Genomic DNA, 20,592 nt, shown 5'->3' on the forward strand with positions numbered 1-20,592 from the left:
GGATGAGAACGACCGGGAGGATGGTGAAACAACGGGGCCGCCAATGTCGACGCAGTTCCGATAAACGGAAATGGCACGAGCGATAGGGATGAAATTGGTCCTGGAACAAGGAGCCTTTTGCCTTTTATTTCATCCGATTAGTCCTGTTTCGGTTATGCAAAGGAGAGGTGTATCTCTTACCCCCTTTTTTTTCTTCTTTTACTGATTCTCATCTGTTTGCGCTGCTCGATAAGTTCGGAGGTATAAATTGAATACATGTTTTTTTTTTTTTTTTTTTTTTTTTTTTTTTTTTCCCCTACGGCACGTAATGGCCTTTTTTGCCGGATTATCGTCACGTCCGAGCTTTACGGTGACTTAGGATGAGGTGATCGATGCCCTTCTCCACTTTTTTCTTGCCCGATCGACGGGACGGTCATGTAATTTTGAAAAGAAAACAAAAAGGTAGTTTCACCATCTGCTGCATAAATCGGGAAGGTGGGGGTGATTTTTTGTAATTTAAAAATTGAATATTAATACTTTCAGCTGGAGAATTAAATCCAGGCTTACACGCGGTAAAAAACTTTGGCAAAATTATTGGAAAGCGATTTCGCGAGTAACAAAAACTTGGATTGCAACTTTGTTCATCGCCCGAGCGAGCTGGAAATTGTTGAGCGAATTTTATTTAAAAAAAAAAAAAAAAAAAAAAAACACGCTTCAACTTTGTTTCGACTAAACAGACGATGATGAAAAATAGCAATAGCCTAGCTCATTAAAAATTTTCAATGAGCTAGTTTTTTTTTTTTTTTTTAGGGGGAATTCAAAAGCTCCTAGCTTAAAACCCAAAAAGCAGCGGAGCGCATTTACGAGTCGAGGATAGTTAAGCCCCGCAGATTCGAGAAAAGCCACTTTAGTTTTCCAAAACCGGAGTATTTGCGCAAGTGCTATACTTGTGCGGTAGGTATGTTTTTAACCATCAAAGGGACGAAAACGTAGCAATTTTACAGCAAAGGTTCGCTCCAAGGGAAAAAAAAAGATTCAATTTCCACTCGATTGGAGGATGAGCAGTCACAAATGACCGACCACTCTCTGCGGCTCCTAAAATACAAGCTCAATGTATCACAGCGGGCGACAACAATAGCCCGCCATTTGACGTATCAAGTGGCCGGGGCATACATACACGCGACTCCGTTATATATACCGTTGCGAAACACAAACCGAGCCCACGGTCCCGGTAATTATCATGAGTATACATGTCGGCTCTCTTAGCATTGTCCTGCCAATTGCAGTACATTCAAGCCGGCAACTCTCTCTTTTGATGCAAGCTCTCTTGCAAAGAGCTGAGAGAAGACTGGAGATGAAAAAAAAAAAAAAAATAAAATAAAACACGACTTACCGCTACGGTGTCCTCGAGCTTCCGCTTCCAAGTGTCGCTGCGTTCGATCAGGGCGTTCCACTGCTCGGATAGTTTGTTCACCTCCCGGCGGATGCTGCGCGTGAGCTCGCGCGCCTGCTCCTCGGCGCTCCTGAAACGTAGGTCGCCGTCCAGGTCGCGACCGACTGTCGGGTATTATATCGAAAGATCCAGTTAGTCGACATGATTTCGGTGATACAGAGTGAGGTGGGGGATGAAAAATATATATATATATATGGTAGGTACGAGGGATAGCAACGGAGCGCGAGGTCGTGGGCCAAAAATATAGATTGGAATTTTCCGGTGGAGCCGCTCGTTGGCTTCATTAATGGAGTGCGCCCGGGCGTCCAATATCGGTGCCGATATCTGCTCCGCCGCGAAAGCGGTACTCGAACATTTTACTTTCTCAATAATACACACCGAAATTGGCGTGAAAGATAGCTTTTAATTAAGGCTATTACCGAATGCTTCGGCTCAGCGGGAGGGTCGATAACTGCGGCATCGGGTGTAATTAAATTCTTTTTCTTTTTTTTTTTTTTTTTTCGGCGAGATCGTGTACACGGATTTGTAGATTGTACACTTCAACCCGGTGCTTGTGGTACGTACGGTATACTTGTGCTTTGAAAAGGTACAATGTACAATTGCGTACGAAATCGTGACATCACGCGAAACGAGACACACGCCGTTGTTGAAACCACCTGCATCGACGCGTTAATTAACTGCTACGCATTTGGTACTTTTTTTCTCATCACTTTTGGAAAATAAAAAAAAAACGCATCAACAATTTTCGTGTTTTTGTTCAACGCACCGGGTAAAATAACCGCTCGGCAAAGCTCGCGCAAACGAAGCGACAAAGTCCATTCGGGCCGAAAGTATTTCCAGGAGCGCGCCACAAAATTAAATCATCCCCCGGAGGGGAGGGAGCGTATTCGGGCGGTGCGATTAGCTCGTCAACCGGCGGCGCGGGAGCTCGAAATTTCACGTCCACCGCGACAACGACGAGCCAACCAGCGTAAATCAACAGTGCCCCGCAGATAGGGCCGTTATCAATGCTAAACACGGGACGGAAAAACGCGGGACCACCCCTTTGTCGGTGCGTGGAGAAGAGGAAGGACGCGCGGCCGTGATTCATCGGACGATCGATAGCTCGCCGAATATTCTGCCGATAACTATACACCAGCCATCATCCGTAGGAGGAAAAGCTCTCGGGCTCGGGCTGCAGCTATAGTCGAGTACAGGAAAGGAAAAAAAAAAAAAGCTCACCTTCGGAGTCGGACGTGTCCGATAGGGGTGGCTCGTTGGCGATGTACTGCCGGCCGCTCAGCAAGCTGTTCTCGACGACCGGCTTCTTGTCCTCGAGCTGACGCCGGAACGCGCGGTGGTCGTCCTGAAACGATACAATGTCATTCAAATACAATTACTCAATTTCATGACGAGCAAATATTTATCTCCATCGCGAACATGCGGGCCAACTTTCAAGCGAGCGAATGGTTTTTCGCAACGGATGGGAAAAATTACACCAGAAGCGCGAATCGGGCGAAAGAGAGGCCTCAAAGTTAGGGCCGACGAGTGGATTATTCAGCCCCGGCGCGCCGTAAAATGTACGTATGTATAAATTAACCAAAGTGCGCCTTCTTATCGCCGGAGCGCACGAGCGTCGCCCTACTGCTTCCCGCGTTAAACCGGTGCAAGTTTATCTCTGCTTTTTTCAGAGCCAGCCCCACTCGTCCCGGAGCATCCGTGGAGCCCTAATTTGCGCGCGTCGTCTCTTTTTTTCGCGTCCACGCGCACTTGAGGAATCAATCTTTTTTTTTTTTTTTTTTCCTCCTCAAATGCAAAAAGGGGACGACGGCCGTGCTCCCGTGTCAAGTGTAGTTGGCGATGCGAGAGCAGCCACTTTGGCTTTTCTTTGAAACTTTTGCGAAGCGCAAAAAGCGTCTGACGGGGAAAATCATTGGCTGCGAGACGAGTGTCGCGAGATGACTTTTTTCGAAAACGAAGAGAAATCCAATTTGCGATTTTCGCGCGGGAGGGAACGACAATAATTCATACGTGTTACTCGAAAAAAAAAAAAAAAGAAATCTTCCACGTGTATATAGTCCCCGTAAAGTTTGCTTGGCGCGTTACACTTTCAGCGAGTGTCGCGCGTGTGCGTGGAAAATATTCCATTTGCAAAGTTCGAGCTGCAATTTAAAATTCACTCCCGGCTGCGTCGTATCCCGGCACGCGCGCGAAATAAAAAACTTTCGAAACTCCACGGGGCTAAGGAAAAGATAATAAATTGCGCAAGGAAGAATGACAAATTTTTGGTTTTTCCACACGGCCTCTGGAACACTCGATAAATGCTTGCTCGATCCCCAAAATTGGTATTAAAATGAAATTTAAGGTTCTCGGTAACCATCAACTATAGTCACTTCAGAGTGCCATCTTTACAAATTATACGAATAAAGTTCGCCGAATCCGGCACCTATCGCTTTCTCATATACACCAGTCGAGTCTTCCCTTGTCGTTCCTCCCTCACGCCAACCCTCGCTTGTCAACTGCTAAGCTAAAAAAAAAAAAAAAAAGTCTCCCCCGCGTCCAACTCAAAACTCATTTTAACGAACAAGGGATTCGTGATCTTCCGTGGGCGAGAAACCATGGAATCCCTCGTTGTAAAGAGTACGAGGTACTTATACGACGCCATCAAGCGTTATATTGGATCGTTTAACGCACCCGCAGATGCCTGTAACAACCTCGAGGGATTTCTTTTTTCTTTTCTTTTTTTTTTTACGGCCAAGGACCAAATTGCTCGCACTCGCGTGTGCAAGCTTGCAAGTGCAAAAAGTCTTCCGCGCGATTGTGATCGAAGAGAGTATATATATATATAGGTAGAGGGGGTGGGAGTTTTGACGTTTACGAGTTCATTCGTCACGGAGACGTTAAGATTTTACCGTGAATCACGCGATCGATTATTTATGGAAATCATAGCGGAGAAAGGCAAAGACAACAAGAAAAACAGTAATCCCGGCTAATGGATGATACCGTACTGTCGGGTAGCGGGAGGGAAGAGCTTACCATCGTCGTGGGGGAGGTATAAAAGCCAAGAAAGCTCGAACGTTATGAAAAAAAAAAAAAAAAAAGAAAAGAAAAGAAAAACTTTGTTCGCGAGGAAGCGAAGGGAGAGGCATTGCCATCCCCTAGGTCGAATAAGAATATATATATAAAAAAAAAAAAAAAAAAACCCCACAACGACACCATCAAAAAGCCTCTATCCACCCAGCTCCGATCGATACGGGATAACCCCACGGTACGTATCCGATCCTTCGAACATCCCGCGTGTACCAAAACCCCCACTGTTGTATACTCCACTTTGGAGGGGGTGAAAACACGCACACACTCGCGATCACGGAAGACACGGTTAACGTATACGTTGGGCGCTAGCTGCTGTCACCTACCGTACCTATCCTTATCTCGGCCCAGCCATATTGGCAGGGCATATGTATACGTGTACACAGGTACACTCAACAACAACGTCCACGCCTGGCCTCGGGCTACATTGGAACGCACACGGGACATCGCGTTCGCCCGCTAATCGCGGCACATTGGAGCTTCATGCGAGGGTGTATACGTACACACACGCGAAGGGCTTTAGTCCCTGCTATTGCCCATCTCTATATGTATGTACGTCGTTTCGTACGAATAATCGGTTACGCGGTGGCATCTGTACATAGGTGTACACCGGATGTGTCGCTATTTAACACGTGTGTGTAATGTATAGGACTACGCCGTCCACTGTTGTGGTGCTTGCGTCTTTGTCGGGGAGTGCTACGCGCGGGGAAGGTTTTTTTCGCGTCCAAAGGGACACGTCGGGTTTAAGGACCTTGGATAAGTGTGCGTGTGTGCGTGTGTGTGTGTGTTCTACTGCTACTGATCGAGTAAAAATATAATATTCCAAGCGAGCGAAATAGTCATCGAATAAAACCCATCATGATTTCATTTATAATTTTAGTACATTGTCAAACCATCGAAATTTAACCGATACCAACATGTAAACGTGTACACATACGCATAAACAGGTTCATACGTATATAGGTATGAGCACGTCCCATTTGTCGTCCTTTATAGCTCTGTATATCCGTCGAAGGGAGCGGCTTTGCGGTCAGCCATTCGCAAAGGTGCTGGTATATATATACACGAGAGTCAGCGAACCCATGGGCGCATGCATCAGGTATATGTGTGTATATACCACCACCACCACCAATAACACACAAACGCGTAATCGAATCCGCGAATTATACCACCCGCCACACGCTCGTGTACTCATCGGAGCGCGTAGCGTGCATATTATCATACGCTTCTGCTCTCGCGGCTGTTACCCGATGTATGTGCGCTGTAACGCGTATACATACATACATACATATATACATACGCTCAGGTGCACATGGGTTTCCGCAAGGGGAGTACTACCGAAAAGGCTATATAGAGAGAAGTGGAGTGTATGTGTATATATATACCTGCTGCTTCTGCAGAGCCGGGATGTCGCCGCATAGGGGCCCCAAGCCCGTGAGCTCGGTGTCCTTCCGTATCACCCACTCGATGAGCTCGCGCAGCGACAGCAGCAGCGCGTTCCAGTGCTCCGTGTTGCTCTCCAGCCGATTCCTGTGGAAAAATCAAAGCGTTGTATACTCCCTTCTTTCTTTTCCAACTTTTTCTTTTCTTTTTTTTTTTTTTTTTTTTTTTATAGGAGGAGGAAAAAAAAAGTTTGGTCGCGCGCCTAGCGGTTCTCCTCGATGGGATGCACGTGACACTTGATTGGATTGACGGGCTGCGGTCGCCGTCTAGTTTACTTCGCTAACGAAGAAAAATGAACTCGCGAAAGAGGGACCCTCTGCGGCTACGGCTCTCTCTAGCGGTGATGGCCGATTTTACTCTTGTATTTCTCTCTGCGGGTGCTTGCTTAGTCAAACTTTGTGCTGGACACACTCTCTCTCTCTCTCTACGAGCGACGCGGTGCACAGCTCACGGGGAAATTTCGTTCCGAATCAATCGTTCGATCACCAAAGTGTAGGAAAAACTCAAACACCCGTCCCGGTAATGCTCTCTCTCTCTCTCTCTTGGTTAATTAATATAAACGTGTCTCGTTACTTTTTGCGAACATTTCCAAGCTGCGCCTTTCAAGCTCAATTAGCCAACGAGCTCAATTGTGAAAATTTGACTCCCCCGTCACGGCAAGGAAAAACGGCTCTCCGGTGTACCACCCAATTAAAGCTTTTCTTTTTATTCTCTCTCTCTCTCTCTCTCTCTCTTCTATGCTCCCTCCCAAAGAAGAAGAGAGCTTTTGTAACGCGTCGTTAGTCAGTTTTACTGCCGCTCGATCGACGCGGGAAAAAATGAAAGGAAACGGAGGCGCCTGTCGGACGAGAAATCCGACGTGTCGTTACACGGGGAAACGCGATGGCGTTGAATAATGTCAAGCGCAACAATAATCAGCACCCGCGCACTTTTTCGCGCCGCACGTCTCTCATTATCGCAAATTACGCGCTGAACAATGGCCACTCTCTTGCGCGCTGGTGTATTCATTACAGTTTCAAGGCCCCGAAATTCCATAGAGCCAACAACAACCGCCTCTTTTATCCGCAAAATTAAACCTCCAATCAATTCGGCCGGATAATTCATAGCCAGCGCGTACACCGCCGTGTTGTATCGTACGCTCGAGCAATAAACTAAACAAGCCCCCGAGCCCTCCCCTTTTCTCCCGAGAGCTCATGAAAAGCAAAGTTACACACCCATCCGCTCGAGCAGGCGCGTACAGAAATCACGCGCCAGTGGATCCCTACTCGCTCGGAAACCACCGACTGCTCGACGCACCCGCGAAACCAATTCGTAACGTTGCACCCTTTGAAAATCAAAACTCCGAGTTGCTTTTCCGCGTCCGACTAAAGCTTGGTTACAACGTGCGTACGAGCACCCTCGAGAGGTGGGTGTATCGCTGATGTCCGGCTCTTATAGGGGGTGGGGGAGCTTAGGGATGCTCGTCCGCTCGTACCCCTTGAATTATGACGCTTGTTCGGAGGTGCTGTGTTTGCGAGGTGTGCGCCCGGAAATTTCCACCCCGATGACTTTGCTCTCGCTTCCCTGCGCTTCTTTGCCTTATCGTTTGCGCACACGTGTTGTGTGTGTACATACGCTGTTGCCTTGGAATTGTGTATTTATGTTGTTTGGCTTTTCTTTTCTTCAAAAGTGTTTCCATACGCGGTGTTGTATTTTCGAAAAACTTTATTTACTCAAGGGGATCGACTACCCGCTCATTTTACAATTATCTCTGCTCGCGTATGACAAACTTTATACTTTGCGTTCGTTGCAAGTTTTTTCTCTTTTTTTTCTTTAATTCCACATTTGTTTTCTGTAGTTAATGGGTCCGCGTTGTGAATAATGTACGCAACAATGCATCACTGCTAACCTAGGTAAATACGTACAAAACTTGCATTTTTATACACGAAAAAAAAAAAAAAAATGATCTGCTTAAATGAAGTCTAATTTAATTAAAAGAGCTTTCAGCGCACCGTGGATGTATACAATTATTTTTACAGAGCTGCTTTGAAATGTCCGAGTAACTCGGTCGTATATCAACATTATTTCAACAAATCCGGTATCTCCTCGAAAACGCCCATTAATCATGTGAAAATCACAAAATCAAATTATTCGAGCGCGCTCCACGTATAAGAAGATTACAAATAATCGAGTTAAAAAATAAACTGCATCGCCAGCAGCTGCTTCCCTCCGTACGTATATCATGTATGCGGTGTAAGCGGTGGTGCGGACATGCCCGAGAGTCCCGTATAAGCCGACAGGGGTGGGGGTGTATCAACGCCCCGGCATCACCCCGAGAACATAATCCACGGAAATCTGCCCTCCCGCGTGTTTAGCGATTAATTATGTGGCCGATCGACTTTGTCTAATTGACTGGGCCCGGGTTTTCGCGCCCACCAACCTATAGATTGGTCGCGTCTAATTGCTCGAATCGAGGATCGCCCCAGCGGATTTCGTCAAAACACGTTCAACGTGCACGTGCTATTTGTGCAAGATTCTAACGTACGTATGGATATTTTGAGTGCGGGGGTATGTGTGTTTTTTTTTCCGAACAAAACGCGAGGGGATTACGCGGGGGTTTGAAAAACAGAGAGCTTTTCGATGCGCGACCGAGCTCCGGAGGGGATTTTTCATTTCGCCGAGTAATTGGAAAAAAAAAAACAGGGCGTATTATGTAAAGCGAGAGGAGCTTTGTCATTGCGTGCCCGGGAAATGACTAATTGGACGCCGCGAGGGGGGGACCCGGATTATTGAACATTTTTTTTTTTTTTCAAACGTGCAAGCTCGGAATTCAAAAGGTGAAATTTAACGAGTAAAGGTATCGTTAAATAACGATTTCTCCGACGCAGTTGACGTGCCTACGGATTAAAAAAAAAAAAAGGAGCTTTTTTATATTCCGCTTAGAGAAACAACTTTGGGGTTGTTGTGGAACATAATATTGTACTATAGAGACTCGTGACTTTTTTTTAGGAGGTGGGGGGATCTTTTTTACTTTGTAGCATCTTTTCTGAATAATTCAACGCTTTCGTAAAATGTACAGCTTCGTGAATATTGATCTTGGAGATGTTTCCCAAGCTCCTCGGGTTCTGCGTAAAATATTCAGGTTTCTTTAATAAATCGGGACTCGGTAGATGTCGCTGTGGAGGAAACAGTCTTTACCTCGTAAAACAATTGCCTTGAAATAAGTAAAACCGATCATATGATGGGATGATTGATTTTACGCTGAGGCGAGGAATCAAAGGTTTATGAACGAATGTCTGAAAAAAAAGTGTCCCAATGTTGTTGCTTCTAAATTTTTTCAGTCTCTTTCCATAACTTCAAGACTTTTAGCACGATAAAGTGCAGGGCATTTATAATTTGTAATTAAATTTTTCCCCGATATTTTCCATCCACGAATAAATGAGAGGCTTCATGTTTAAATGAAAAAAATATCCAACCCTTGCTCTTTCAAAAGCTCAAATCACGAGGATTCACTTCTCCTCGTAGAAACAGGAGATGTTAATTTTCAGAATTTCGCAAAATTAAAATTCGCGACTCGCGGAAACAAGACGAGGATTAATTAATTCCTTAATTTTCGCAGATGCACCGAAACTCGAGCAGCGCGACGTCTGAGATGTTATTATCATCATTATTTTTGTTTCTACTGTCTCCTATGAAACACGTCTCGCGCGCCAGTGCGCGTCAATTAATTCCGTACCTACGGGTGATACGAATATAGATGACACGTTAATCCTCAGCCCGAGCGGCTAATTAATTTTAACCGAGTGGATGAAACTCCGCGTTTCCCTCTGTGTACATACCTATTATATACATGTAAGTGTACACAATATCAGGTAATTTTTGCCGTGGGCACGTAATCGATACACCGAGGATGCCGGGCTCGTTTATTATTAGCCGTATCCAACGGCGGCAGCAGTCGATATTCATTTAAGCGCGCATCGGAGCTGTGGCGTCGAAATTATAAATGAGCCCCGGCGTTCAATATAAATGTAAATTACTCAACTGCGGAGTAGTGACGCCAAGTTTTTTTTTTTTTTTTTTTTTCTCTCGCCTGCACCGTAGTCATCGTGGTAAATAACGTTTCGGCCCTCGTCATTGTGGATGTGTATGTACAGGGCGATGATAATAACAATATCTCGAGCTCGAGAAATTGCTCGGAGGAAAAATCCTCGCGCGGCACACGTCGATGTCCCGAGCACTTGGGATCCATGAAAAATTCACGCCGCGAAATCGCGAAAGGAAAATTCCACTCGATTATTCAGGCGCGCCGAGCGGGCACCATAATGCCAAGATTCGTCGGTATAGGGTGTACCATAATCCTACGACGACGACGACTCTTTTACAAGCCGATGAATTATTGAGACGCGAGGGAGAACGCTGCCCGAGTGTATGTTTACGGAAGTTCTCGAGTGCATCTGCGCACCGGCGAAGAGAGTACATATATATATATATATGTATAATTCTAGGGATAACGAGACAGCGGATGAGGCGCTCGGGGGACCAGGATAGCTGCATGAAAATTTAGACTTTTGCTGCTGCGTGGAATATTTTTGTTTTTCATTCTCTTTTCTTTTCGTTCTTCTAAAAAGTAGTACATGTCGAGTGGAAATTTTAAATCACCAAAGTTATTTCGCTCATTTTGAAGATGAGTTTTATCATGACGTTGTGTTTACAATTTAATAAGCATACCAGTGAAATTATAATGACGAGCTTGTGGAAATTAAAAATACAAATTGCCAATCGACAATGACTTTGGAAACAATAACAAACAAAATGCCAACTTCCACGGAATTTGGCAGTAGAAAGTAAAATCGAGACAAAATATTATGCCGATGCAAGTAAAAAGAGTTAAAACTCTTGGCCTACATTCGGGAAATTGCAACGATTACGAGTCCATTAGCAAATGTCCGATTGCGAGACACTGCGATAAGTAACCGTGGTTGGAAGAATTAACGCTCGCCCGAGCGCGGCTCTTCCTCGTAATGCAACGAAGCAACAATGGCAACAAGCATTTTTTTCGAGAGAGAAAGAGAGGGGAAAAAAGTACGTTCTACCAGGAAGCGTCGGCCGAGCAAGAAAAGCGCGTTGAAAGCTCGATTCTTCTGGGTCGGAAAGTGGGAGGAAAAAAAATTACACTCACAGCACGAAATTGCAAAATCGAAAAATGAACATTGTACGCAAGCTCGGCAAGAACGCACAAGAAGATAATGAAAAAGAAAAACGAGAAAGGAGGACAGGCGCCAAGACAGTGGATCGCGGAAGAGCAGCTGGGAATAATTAAAGATGTCCCGCATGGGGGGGGGGGGTGAACTTTACAGCCATTCGTCGAGCCTATCGATGCAAAAGAGTGCACTGGAGTGACACAAAAAGTAAATCACAAGTGCGTGAAAATGTTCAAATTTTCACTTGATTAGTCGCGTGGACTGAAAATCAAAAATTACGCTCATCTGTACGCAACCTTTTTTTTTTTTTTTTTTTTTTTTTTTTTTACCAACTTTCACCAAGGGACCCGCCAGCTTGCACCAGGAAAGTGAGCTCGCGTTGTCAGTCGAGAGCCGACGCTGAATAAATCAAGAGGCTCTTTTTGGTGCGCGCCCGGGCGACCGGAGAGGTGCGAAAATAGCAAGTCAACGCCCCTCGCGACGATAAAGATGGAGCGACAAAACGCACAGGGGCATCGATCGGGGCTGCCGGCACTCCCTCGATACAACAAGCCGCTGGTGTATCATCTCCACCGCGTTCAAATCGTGTATATACTATAGAGAAAAGTCGCGTTACATTGGACGAGTTTGTTTCGCCTCGAATTAATCACTCGGATGGATCGCGCTAATCTGCTCGGGACAAAAACCGAGAGCGCGGTTGTTCCGCGGGAATCTAAGGCTGCGGCAAAAAGCTTCCCCCTCTGTCTAATCTACCCGAGTTAGCGAGCGGCCATTAGAGGAGAGCCGATACGGCACAGCCGAGCGTTTTGCGGAAAACGAGACCCCCGATAATCTCAACTCATTTTCCCGAGGCAGCTTTTTCCGACGCTTGTGTGTATGGTATACGTACGCTTTTTTTCCTACCTTGTTTTTTTTTTTTTTTTTTTTTTTTTCACCGCTTCGCGTGTATGTACTTGGACTTCAAAACCAGCTCCGTTGGTGGAATGACGCTGGGGTTCGTGTATCCTATGCGCGGTGGAGTAAAAGGAGAAAAAAAGCTCGTGCTAATTTCCGCGTTGCCTTTGAAAAAAAAGTCGGGGAGAGGGAAATTGTGCAGTTTGCGGAGGAAAAAGAGATTCGTTTGTTTTTGTTTTTTTTCTTTCGAGGGGTGTAAATAGATGGATGTTGTTAATAAAGAGAAAAGAAGGGTTCAGTCGTTTTGTAATACAATTTTTTGAAAAACTCGCTGTTTCGATGACGAGACACCCATGCAACCGTCCATATGCGAGTACGGAGCATATAAAGGGATCGAAGGGAAAAAGCTCGACAATGACGGACGCGGGGCGATAAAGCTTGAGGCAGATGAGACAAGGCTGTGACAAACGACGGCGCTTATTCAAAGGATATCAGAGGGAGGCAAAAAAAGTAATATCCAAATCAAAGCTGGATCGGCAAAAAAAAAAGCACAGTGTAGAAGCACTCGGCAATCGTTTCCGAGAAATTACGATTCGATTAAGAGCCCGTGATCACCCGCAGAGAGTCGAAATGAAAAGTACTTGAAAGAAGGAGGCCGATCTTGATCATCGGCATCAGCAATTTTTCATCTCCTCCACCTTCTCTCTTGAAAAAAGAAAGAAAAGAAAGAGCGTCCCGCTAGGAAATTAATATCGCGGACGAACCTCTTTCCGCACAAAGCCTCGTTCTCTCTCTCTCTCTTCTGCCGGGCCCTTCAAACTTTTTCAGTTAAGCGGAATGAGAGGAGGCCGGAGAGAAGGAGGGGATAATGAATTAATGCAACGCAAGAATCCGATCCAAGAAGCACAGAGGAAGGACGTACACGAGGGTCTACCGGGCAACTATAGTTTCCGGAGGCGGACTTCAAAGGGAAGCCGGAATTTGGGGGCCCTCTCTCTCTCTCTCTTTGCTTTTAACTTGCTTGCCCGTGCTCTCGGCAACAACGACCAAACACTTCGAGCATCGCTGAAATTGTTCGATCGAAACTTGTGCGCTGGTGGGCTTTAAGCGCTTCTATGGCTCTTATACGCGTAATTAACTCGGAATGCCAAGTGGGCGTGGCGATTGTCGGACGAACGGAGAGTTTTTTTTTTTCAAGGGATGGTGTTTGAATTTTTTTTTTTTTTTTTTGTAGAAATAGTTTTGTTATACATGGGCAAAACTCACCTGATGGCCATGCTTTTCGCCTTGAGATGGTGCCACCGCTGGTTCATCTCGTCGAGCCGACGTTGGAGCATGACAGCATCGTCCTGGCTTGCAAGCGAGCTGAGAAGCTTGCGCCCGGTGCCGTTGAGCGAGGCGTAAACATCATGATGCGTCTCGATTTCCGACTGGAGGTCCTGAAACGGACAATTTTTTGAGTACAATTGATCGGTCGGTCGTTGCCAACTACCTACATGTATTCATGCTCGTGTAATGCGGGTTCTCGAGTATATATCCTGCCAAGTGATATTGTTGGATATCGAGTCTTTGGAGCGTCACGGGTCGAGAAGCCGTTGGAATTTTTTTTTTTTTCACCTCAACGTAAGTGTAAGTGACAGCGTAGTTTGGATTTTTGTGTTGTGTGTTTGGTTAGATTTGCGGAAGTGCTATTAATTATTTAAGAGAAAAGACTGATGTATTTATAAATAAATTTATTTAGAATAACAATTCATTTGGCCGTCTACACGAGAAATTACCCATACCAGTCGAATTTGTATTTTTAGGACCATGTCTGACCAGAATCGGTTTGTACTACTTGTTTATGAAAATCATCAGTTTCGGTGCATCCTTGAGTGAAAAAAACAACAAAATATAATTAATATATTTATCTACAAGGCTCACGTATTCGTACCTAAATTTATCAATAATTTTTACGAGGAGATGGTCAGTAAAACTGTTTAAGGCGATGTCTGACCAAAATCGCTTCATACTACTTGTTTGCAAAAATTCCCGATTTTACATGCATCTGGGCATTAAAAAAAAAAAAAAATAATAACAACAATAAACTAGAACGCTAGCGGATCGCAAGAACTGAATATTTTTCAATAACCCGAGCCCTTCGAACGAAAGAAACTACTCCACCTCCCATCGTCGAATAGACTGAACCTCGGCTGTACTTCGACTCAATCTGAAGAGTTTCCATCCTCAAAATAGAGGCAAATCTTGAAATGGTTGCGGCAGCGCATGAATCTCTAACAGAAGACAATATTGAAGATGGATTTGAAGTGAATAAAAATACGGAGACTCGACAAGGTGAGACAGATAGAGACGCATAACGGAGAGCCATAGGGGTGACAGCAGAGACTTCTCGTTACTCCCGTGCTTCTTGACACTTCACCTGCTGCTGCTGCTGCTGCTGCTGCTCGATTATTGCCTTCTGCCAAGCGTGTCGCTTCGTTCGCGTTTGCTCTCGCGGATGGATGAGCTCCTGCAAGGAGAGGTGAGCGAAGATTGCGACTCCAGTTTCTCAAACGAACTACATGCGTCTGATCCATCTCCCTCCCACACTGAAATATCTGGAAATCTGATCTCAAGAGAAATATCGAGACCTTATACAATCCTATACAGCCATCTGACAATGCCAGGTCAGAGGTATATACACGTTCGAAATATCGATTTTGTTTCTCAAGATTTTCATGATGCTCGTGCTCGCGATCGGATTATTTAATCATGTTAAATTATGAATGGTGTACGCCTCTATAAAATTGGTCAGCTGCTAGCTAATATATGTGAAAATGGAACCGTCAAGTGTCTACAAAGCGAAAACAGAGCGAAAACGATGATTTTTAAACAAGCAGTAGTAAAGTCCGCGTTAGGTCAGCCACAATGGGATATTACGCTGCCCAACAATTCCCAACATTCCAGTGCACGTTGGAAAAAACCTTGTAAACAAATAAAATACAATAAAATTTTATTCTCTCCTCCCAATCCCTCCCAACTGCGAAATGCTGTTACCTGCTCGAAATACCTCAGCTCCGCGATCAGCGCGTAAGACAGAAAGATGAACCGCGCGTCAGCGGAATGTCGCAGAGGGCGGGGTCCGCGACAGCGCTGGCGCCAGCGGCAACAGCTGCCGGGCCAGGTGTCCGGGCCCAGGTTGGCGGCACCCCCATAACCCACCGTGATCAGGTATCCCAGCAGCATCGCCGCCTCATCTCTGCCACCGTTGCTCGCTCACTTCAACCTTATTCTATTATTTTTCTCTGCCGATTTTTCACTTCACTGTTTCATTGTTGTGTAGTCACCTCACTGTACTTGTTTATTGTTGCGACCGTTGTTGCACACACAATTGTCGGATCGCAATGCTCTTTGGAGGGCATCTTTTGCGTTTCTTTCGTTCACGGAAAGGAAGCAAAGACGCCGTAGCGAGCGAAGTTCCCCATCAGATCTTAATTCACCAGTAGCCCGTTATTTCCTTCGTAAAAGATACTTTGCGCTCCAAACTTTGTTACCGCCCTTTTATTACAGCGCACTATACCGTCATGAGTGTTACGTCATTTTTAATACACACAGAGCTTCCGCCCCAGTAAAAAAAAAGCTCAAAGTACCCCGGGGCTAGCAACTTTTTTAATTAATAACAGCAGCCCAGCGTCGTAATAAACCTGTAAGTGCGGAAGAAAAATCCTTCTCATAATTGTCGCTGTGCGCATCAAACTTTCGCCGATCCCACGGGTCTTTCTAAGGAGCACCTTACGTCCACTCCCCGCCTCGCCGTAATGAAGTAAGATAAACGACGCGTCTCCCCGGATATGCATAACTTCCTGGAGATGCATTACGGAGATGGAAGTTCGATGTGATTCCCGTGAGCTTCTCTGACGCGAGTCTCTTTGATTAGTACGCATAGCGAGCCCGAAGTGGCACGAATCCATATAACGTATGGGTACATCGATACGGATTACGCGCTCGCTCGTTCGCTCACTCTATCATAGGACGGTTAGTATTTGTTCAGTTTATTTTTCGCACGTTCGATTTTTCTGTCCTGAAATTTTTTTCTTTTCTAGTCTTTGCACTTATCGTACGAATTCATTTGTGACGTATAATTTACAAGTAAAGCGAAACACTGCAGTGCAAGTTCACATTTTGCGGTATGAAACATAATCACATTAAAGCAACACGGCAAAGCAAACGAAAGTTCAAGAGGAGCTTGCGAAATCCTACGGCTAACTTAGTCCTGCCATCAAGGCTAATTAAGCTTACCGAAAAACAAAAGCGTGCACAATTAAAAGTACAAAACAACATATACCGTAGTATCGGTAGTTCCCTTACTTTGCTACAAATTTTTTTTTTTAATTTAATTTTACTTTTTTTTTCATTTTGCAGTACACAGGTACGGTGACAAAGACAAGGAGGAGGGGGCCTCGAGCGATGAGCTTCGACGACGAACAGGAGAAGAGAAAGAGCTTCGTAAGCGGCTTGCGGCCGATTAGAGCGACAAAACGGAGCAGCGAAACTTTCCCCCCCGCGAGGACCCCGAGAAGTGCTGCTGGCGCTCACCGCTACTGTACCAGTTGTTCACTGCAGGACAGAGCCGGTGTAGGAGTTTCTATCCTTTGTCACTACCGAGGAAGGAAAATAAGAGGATCCGGACAAAGCTTGGAGTGATTTTTCTTTTAAAAATGGATTGTGTCCAAAGAACATTCTTCCTTTTTTTTTTCTTTTCCAATGATTTTGAGGACTCTGCAAAAATCATGGGTATCGGCGAAAGCTGTGCAACACAAACTCCCGCCTTATTCCGAATTTATTTGGTGGTCAACTTTTTTTAACGTATACGGATAGCTGAAAAAAAAAAAAAAAAAAACAAACACGTAGCAGCGACAAAGAGCAAAATCAAAGCTCAGCCTGCACAGCCAAGGAGTGAAGTAACAACCGTAGCTCGCTTTGGTGGATCAGCCTGCTGTGCGCACGACGAGCCTCCCCTGATTACTCCGAAAAACGAAACGCGGTACGCGTCGTCCCTGTAAACCAGTGTACGCTCTACTATGCCCGCAAGCGCGAAAAATCGGTCTTTGTTTACTTGCCCCGAGCTGGTTTAATTTCCGATGTACCGCTTCTGTGGCCGATACGTATTTCCATTTTATTTCTTTGTTTTTTCACGCTTTTTTTCTCGGTCCACGAGTGCTTTTGTCATGTGCAAGAGACTGACTTTGTGTGTTTTCACTTGAGAGCAAGGGGAAAGAAGCTGAAATCGAATGTATAAATTATATACGAGTGGGTCGATATTGGAAAGCCATAAATTGGTCCCCTTTTTTTTCTCGGACTCAATAACGGGGTCGGACTTTTCGATTTTAACTTTGTCACGGTACGTGGTACAAATGATGAGTGCGATTTAATTTTAAAAGTGTAAACGTATGGTCTTGCAAGGCCATATTTTCGTTGAATATATTAAAATTGGACGATTTTTCATTGCTCTTGGATAACATAATAATTATAAACTGAAACGTAAATAATCCAAATGCAACTAGAAAAATTCCAAACAAAAATCTGTAGTTTCCATGACAACTATTGTACGATCACTATCATCTACAACTATCGCACAGCCGACCAGAAGCCTTCGATCTCTCGTCCCCGTCTAATCCCCTATTAATCGCAGCTCTCCGAAACCCTTCCCTTTCTCTCGACGATAATACCCACACGCCCGGCTGGCCCCTCCCGCGGAATTATTAAATAAATTGCAGAAACGTTTCGCGCGAGTAGCGAATTACGCAGCCAATTAAGCGGGTAAATTAATTAGCGGCGGCTGCCGCGCAACTGTACATCACAGGCCGAGGGAAAGGGAAAAAGCTAGCGGTGCGCGTCGTGCGGTGGACTGGTTTATGGGTTTTATTAAAAATTTTAATTAAGATCGACTGTGAGTACATCGTAATGTCCGCTGCAAAGCTTGCGCTGCTTAATCAATCTCGACGCTCGGAGTTTACGTCCCGAGTGATTTTCCAAATGGAAGCCCCATTTTTCCTTTTTTGTTTTCATTTCACCGGCAACAAAAAATTCGTCCCATTACGTAGCTTTATCGCACTGAAGAGCCCGGCTCTTAAAGTCGCAGTAAAAGTAAATATTTTACTGTTGGACACAGCGCGGCGTTGTTGTACATCTCTCGGGACGCTCCTCCTCGGGAAATTTTTCATCTCCGGGAGAAGCTTCGCCGTCAAAGGTTAATAAAATAAAGAAAGCGACGGACGACTCTTTTAAAGCTCTATTATTCGCCTCTCGGGGGTAAAAATTCGATTCGGGGAAAAAAGTACAGGTGTGTACACACGATGGGTATCATGTCCAAATATCTTACACTCGTAAAACAACGCGCATCCAAAGCGGCTCCTCAAAGGATATGCGCGCGCTTGTGCGAGAATCCGCGGGTCTCAAAGAGGATTTTCCGGTTCATAAAACGCGGTCGTAGCCGCACTCGCGTACGCTTTGCCTGTGTTTGCATAAACTACGTTAGAAACGCGTGCAGTGCGTAGCGGTGTAATCTTCCCTGAGCTCAAACTCTGCGGTCCTTTTTACCTCGGGTAATTAAGTGATAGCCTTCCGTGTCGCTAAATCCGGAAAACTGAAAGATAACGATTTAGTTTGTAGATGCAAAGCTCATATGGTTGTTTTCGGAGAGCTTGTCAAAATCGGATACTACTTTAATTTCCAAATCGTACGAAAATCGCGAGCTTTGACTTTGTGAATTTCGATACGGCAAAACAGAGGGAGAAAAGAGAGAAAGAAAATCGGTATTTCTCGGCTGTACGTTCGCGTGATTCATAGCCCGTATGATATACGAGTTCATGAAACTCTGGCGCGCACGTGCATGTATATGCGTTCGTTTCAGGTGTACCAGTGAGGCAGGGGAGCGTAATGAAAAAGAGGAGAGGAAGAGCAAAAAAAAAAAAAAAAAGAAATGTATCGCGCATGCCCTCATGTTTGCTAACCCGTTTCGGCCTTTTTATCCGCGCCTCAAAGAGAAAGACTCGCTGTACGTCTCTTTCCTTGTTTTTTCCGCACACTTTGTGCCCCGTAAATGTACACGTGGGAACGGAAATTTAAAAAAGCGCGACGAATATTCTGGAGCGACAAAAATTGTTTTCATCAAAGTGACACGAAAGTGACGTATATATGTATCCAAGAGTGTCGGATGATTTATCGTATCGATGGAAAAATTTTCGAAAAAATGTATCTTCCGTGCACATGCATCAACCGGTTGATTTTCCTTTCTCTCTCTCTCTCTCTCTTTTTCTCGACGCGGTGGATTTTAATAACCACGAAAACGGATGCGATACGCGCGAAAGGTAGGTGTATTCGGGGAATCGGCTCGCGAAATCTCGCCGGAAGAATGGCTCGGCTTTTCTGAAATGAAAATTTTTGTTTGCACTCCCCAACCATGTGTATTTTATTTCCGAGGCTCCGGGATTCACTCTTCGGTTGGGTTCGTATCTTATACGTACACGCACACACATGGATTCTTTTTCCTCGTAAAACGAGAGATTTTTGCTTTTCATTTAAAAATAATACTTCACGCTCAAAGTGGCGAGGGACTGAATTTTTAAAATCAAATCGCCCCCGTCCGAGTTAATTGAAGGGGATTTGAGTAACACTACGGCCGAAGACAAATTTTACGTTCAGCCGGACGATAAAATCTCTCCGGGTCCTTTTGAAAGGAGAGTCGAGGCAAATTCGCGTGAAATATACGAGTGTAAAACAAAAAAAAAAAAAATGAGGAAAAAAGGAAAAAAAGGGAGGAGGTCTCTTTTATTCGAGCGAAAATTCACTGGACTGCTTTGGCTCTTCCTGTGCGCGATGAGCCATTTTTTTTACTCCTCGAAGGGTTTCAAGGCGGGGATTTTACGGGATTTAAAATAATTTACGAGTCTTTTGAGATGAAATTAAAAAGGTTTATTTATCGCTGCGATTTTAAATGAAAACGACAAATATGATTTATTCCGCACTGCAGTGTTGAATTGCGCAGCGTAAATTCATCGTGTAGTATAAGTATATACGTTTTGTGTTTCTTATTTGTAATAACAGGAGAGCTTTTGTTTCGCTCGACTTTACAAAATTTATTAATCTCGCGTCACTTTATTACTATTAAACTTAATGTATGCGCATCAAACAATGGTTTCATTGACGAAAATTTCCATTAAACAAGCGCTACGACGATTTATATCCAGGAGCATCCTTTAAAGCTCGAGCTGCTGGTATTTAATCCTGGTAGGCCCTGGAAAAGGACTTTAATCACCCCATCCTGTGCGAAAAGTTCAGCAAAAGGTGAAAAACCACGAAAACCGTCAATATTTACGCTCCCCAGGACACGACGAACTTCCCACCCCACGCGGATATACACCCGATGAACACACCCAACAGCGAGCTTTGGCAAACTGTAATTATCGATCGCCGTGGGCTGCTGAAAATTCTTTTTCGACGCTGCTCCATAGGCCGTAGGTGCTAAATTGAGTCTAAATAATCCAACGCTCGTGGGTTTCGCTGGACTTGAGCTCCTTTTTTTAGGGAGTAGGG

The 20,592-nt window shown here is 44.9% G+C and overlaps 1 protein-coding gene across 1 annotated transcript in view; it reads right to left on the minus strand.

The window, feature by feature from the left end:
• Positions 1-20,592, minus strand: part of LOC106647442 (dystrophin, isoforms A/C/F/G/H) — a 220,011-nt gene that overhangs the window by 34,312 nt on the left and 165,107 nt on the right. The window contains exons 38-41 of the mRNA XM_089588569.1: positions 13,285-13,457; positions 5,887-6,031; positions 2,654-2,777; positions 1,373-1,536 (exon numbers count right to left, since the gene is read on the minus strand). Coding sequence (XP_089444695.1) covers positions 1,373-1,536; positions 2,654-2,777; positions 5,887-6,031; positions 13,285-13,457 — 606 coding nt within the window. The remainder of the gene's footprint in view (positions 1-1,372; positions 1,537-2,653; positions 2,778-5,886; positions 6,032-13,284; positions 13,458-20,592) is intronic.

This window comes from Copidosoma floridanum, unplaced genomic scaffold (genome assembly GCF_036245765.1).
Source record: "Copidosoma floridanum isolate Cflo_tuat_1 unplaced genomic scaffold, Cflo_Japanese_pri ptg000007l, whole genome shotgun sequence".
Taxonomy (NCBI): Eukaryota; Metazoa; Arthropoda; class Insecta; order Hymenoptera; family Encyrtidae; genus Copidosoma; species Copidosoma floridanum.